Source organism: Planococcus citri, chromosome 5 (genome assembly GCF_950023065.1).
Source record: "Planococcus citri chromosome 5, ihPlaCitr1.1, whole genome shotgun sequence".
Taxonomy (NCBI): domain Eukaryota; kingdom Metazoa; phylum Arthropoda; class Insecta; order Hemiptera; family Pseudococcidae; genus Planococcus; species Planococcus citri.
This window is the reverse complement of record NC_088681.1, coordinates 58,737,853-58,742,221: the sequence shown is the minus strand read 5'-3', so window position 1 is coordinate 58,742,221 and position 4,369 is coordinate 58,737,853. Positions and strand designations below refer to the sequence as shown.

General features: G+C 33.9%; 1 protein-coding gene across 1 annotated transcript; it reads left to right on the top strand.

Moving 5' to 3' along the window:
* Positions 1-1,344: 1,344 nt before the first annotated feature.
* On the top strand, positions 1,345-3,720 carry LOC135848407 (maltase A2-like). The gene is made up of 9 exons (XM_065368308.1): positions 1,345-1,672; positions 1,753-1,913; positions 2,010-2,147; positions 2,224-2,465; positions 2,555-2,735; positions 2,809-3,031; positions 3,122-3,317; positions 3,410-3,550; positions 3,639-3,720. The coding sequence occupies exons 1-9, from the start codon at positions 1,345-1,347 to the stop codon at positions 3,718-3,720; spliced, it is 1,692 nt and encodes a 563-aa protein (XP_065224380.1).
* The last annotated feature ends 649 nt before the right edge of the window (positions 3,721-4,369 follow it).

Genomic DNA, 4,369 nt, shown 5'->3' with positions numbered 1-4,369 from the left:
CCATTCCCTACCAACATTAATCAGCATAAAAAGTTGTACTTGAGGTGATTAATTCACATCATTGTACTGCGTGCTTCACGTAGAAAGTTCCAATGGAAAATTTTTCTATAAAGTTGAGTCTATATTTAGCTCAAAGTATTTCAAAAACAGCTCTCCCCACAATTAAACCCGGTGGCTTATAGTACTTTCCGGGCAGGAGGAGAGGAAATTTACGTTCTGCAATTTTATTTCTCTTCTTTTTTTTTTTTGTAAAACTGGTAAGTATCTACCTAGATAGTTTTTCGGGAAGGGGGGCGATTTTTTGCGATAATCATCTTGCTGAGTACACTTTAAGAGGAAAAACTACGAGTTCTAAGGAAAAATCACGAGAAACAAATCAGTAGACTGCGATTATTCACCTCTAAGATTCTTCCACTGATATTCTGAGCTGGAGTTGAGGAGTCTAACCTGAATCGATTTTGATAAAAAGAATTACAAATTTTATCAAATTCGCTATCGCAAACAATTTGATTTTTTTAAAAAAAAATGAATGACCTGACAAAAAACTGAAAGGGAAACAAAATTATTAATCATGAAATTTTGACTTCGGTGAAAATTGAAAAGCGCAATTTCAATGAAAAATTCAATAAACGAGACGTGTGATTCGTTAAATTAAGCAACTGAAATTATTTTTGTGAAGAACAATGCTCTAAATTGTCAAAACATTAATTTACGAGGAAGAAAAAGGATCGAGCTCACGAAATAATAAGTCACCAGGGGCGAAGATTTTGAAATTACAATTTTCAATTGTTACCTACCTCCTCAAATTCAAATCGTGATATTATTTATCAAACCAGCCATTTTTTTTCAGATGGATACGATATATGTACGTATGTACCTAGACCTACCAACAAATTTCTTCCAAAAGTGACCTAACAAGTTACATACGTTTTTCACGAGATCATCTCATCAGTCTTCGAATTCATTTGATATAAAATATGAGAAACTAATTTTCCGAAAACAACAAGCACAGAATACTCAGCATTAAAATACAAGTAGGTACAACCGAAAATAAAATACAAGTAGTTATCGAAAAAACATTATTTATAGTTTACAAATCTCTTCGAATAAGCGTTTGTTTAAACAAGAGGATTATTACGCGAGCTATTTCAAGAAACTTGCTATTAATGACCACTCGAGAATTATACCGACTCTAATATTGATAAATGCCACAAATGGAGCACACAGAGAGTTAATCCATTGGCAATAAATCAGACATCACTCAGTATAATTATAAAATGAACTTCATACCTTCAACATCATTCGCGCAACAAAATTGAACCGTTGATTTTCAAAATAACAAAAATGAAGTTCGTTCAAATTGTGACATTATGGATTCTGATATCGAATTCCTGGGCTGTGGATAGAAGATGGTGGAAGCACGCTACCATGTACGAAGTTTTCTTGAAATCGTTCAAAGACAGCAATGGAGATGGAGTTGGAGATATCAGAGGAATAATTTCGAAATTAGACTATCTCGTCGATATTGGCATCGATACGATATGGGTGACGCCTTATTTCCCTTCTTCGATGGCTGATGGAGGATACGACATCACTGATTTTTATGGAATAGATCCTACTTACGGTACAACGGAAGATTTTGACGAATTATTGAAGGAAATGAAAAAACGAGGTAACTATTACTTACAAGAAAAACATCATTCTAAATATCCGAATCTGAATTTACACGTTTTAAATAATACCTTCAAAAAGATCTAAATTTTGTGATGGACTTGGTGATCAATCACAGCAGCGATGAACACGAATGGTTCCAAAAATCTATTAAAAAGGTAGCACCTTACACAGACTATTATGTTTGGGCCGATCCAAAAGGTTATGATCAAAATGGCATTCCTATTCCACCATGTAACTGGGTAAGATTTACAACTAATCATTAATATATAATTATTTTAAAAACATAATAAGCATCTGAGCTGAAAAATTCATTTAATCCTCATCAATATAAATAGGTCAGCATTTTCGATACAACAAGACCTACATCAGGTTGGACTTGGAATGCGGAAAGAAAGCAATTCTATTTTCACCAATTTGGAGTAAAACAACCGGACTTCAATTTACGTAACGAAGACCTAAAGAATGACTTGAAAGTAAGCGACAGTCCTTCACAAATGTGATTTTAGGGCATTTCATTGGCATTCCCCTGTTCATTACGTTTATTTCCAGGCTGTGATGAAATTCTGGTTAGACAAAGGAGTGGCAGCGTTCAGAGTAGACGCTGTGCCATTCTTCATGGAAGATCCATTGTTTCCGGATGAAGGTGATACACAAGAATGGCTCAAAGTAGCTCTAGGACTTCAAGAGGGATTCAGTGCTCGACTCAATCATCCAGACACGGTTCCATTTTTAAACGAATTAGCTCTATATCTTCGACAATACGATCGGAAAAACAAAAAACCACTCGAAAGGTTAGTAGTTTATGATTTCTTCTTTTCTCAAATACATCTATGAACACGACGAAGTTATACCAGCGTGTTTATTCAAAACATGTATATAGTGCGATAATAGCTGAAGCATACGGACACGTGAACATCCTTAAGAGATACTTCGGACCATCACATTCTCCAATAAACTTCCGCTTAACGATGCTTCGAAAGTATTTAGACGCCAAGCAGTTGATCGATCATTTGAATTTGTGGTTGAAAACTATACCCAAAGGAGCAGCATCGAATTGGGCAGTAAGTTGTTCGAGATATTCACACCTCCTCAACTCAATTACCTACCTACAAGACTATGTACTTTCAATCCTAGTTGGGGAATCACGACCAGGGCCGAATTTTCCAACGTTTTAACAAAGAATACAATAATATTTTACTAACCTTGGTCACCATGCTACCTGGAACCAGTGTGATTTATTACGGTGAAGAGATTAGTCAAGAGATTTTCGACTTTGCACCCGAAAAAGAAAAAGATCGTTTCGTACATCGAGATCACTTTCGTTTACCGATGCAATGGGACGATTCCTTAAATGCAGGTAAATTTGGTTTTTCGTGTATTTTTTTTCTTCAATGATTACCTATGGTACTGTTCTCAACCCAGACATCCACCAAATGTTCACATAAAGGTTTCACATCCGCTGAAAAACCATGGGTACCGCTTCACCCAGGATATTGGAAATTGAACGTGGAAGCACAAAAACAACAGAAAGATAGTACCTTGAATTTTTTCAAGGAATTGACCTCACTTCGAAAAATAGAAACTTTTAAATATGGTGGTCTTAAATTCTACACCATATCAAAATGGATACTTGCTTTCACCAGGTAATTCTCACATTCTATTTCATGAAATACATAATATCTAATATAATGCTTTACAAGAATCAGCACATTAAAAACCTTCTATTTATATTAAGGACTTATCGTCAATCTAAGTACTTGGTTGTGCTGAATTTGGGAATGGACAGTAATATTGTAGATTTACATTCTGGTATAGACGACTTACCAGCAACGTTGACTGTGGCAGCAGCGAGTCCAAATTCAGGATACAAAAAAGGGTAAATGCAACAGTTTTTTTTTCATTTTCAATTCTTTTAGAATGATGCTTATTATATGTAATTTGATTTACCTATTCAAATTTTACAGACAAAAATTCAGTACAATTTCCAATCAGCAGAATGCTCAACTAATGCGACCTGAGTCCAGCGTTGTGCTCACCTTTGAATAGAGCGCTTTGAAGCTTTATTTACTTTTTCTTTTTATTATTATTTTTTTTCTTCTAAATAATACCTACGTTTAATTGGTTAAAAAAAAAAAAAAAAAAAAAAAAAAAAAACGAATAAAAATTTCAACATAAATAGAACACTGCTTTTATTCCACCAAATTGTCGCTTTGATTTCATTTTTAAAAATTACGAATTGATTTTTTTAGCCCTTGCAAGATTCTTATACCTAGTTTGAGTAAATCCAAACGGAAGATCTGATGATCTCACGATAGGGCGCTGACAGAACAGAAAAAAATCATATCGAAAAAAAATTTTCGCATTGGGAAAGGAAAAACTTTTAAAAAAAGTTTCTGCTCATTTGAGACTAAAGAAATGTGCAATGGAATGAAAAAAAGTATGTAAATAAATTATGAAGTAAACGGAAACTAAAGATACCTACTCGTAGAAATCACCAGATCATTAAAAACATGATTTTTATAAGTATACCTACTAATAAATTATCAGAGGGAAAAAATAGGTAAAAACGCAAAGAAATATGGCAATCTGTATTTCCTGAAGTTACCAACTTAGAATAAGCTTTTTATGCAGAAAAGTGTAATTCAAGCTTTAAAAAAGTCGACGAATCAACTTTTTTCTACGGAATAAAGATCAA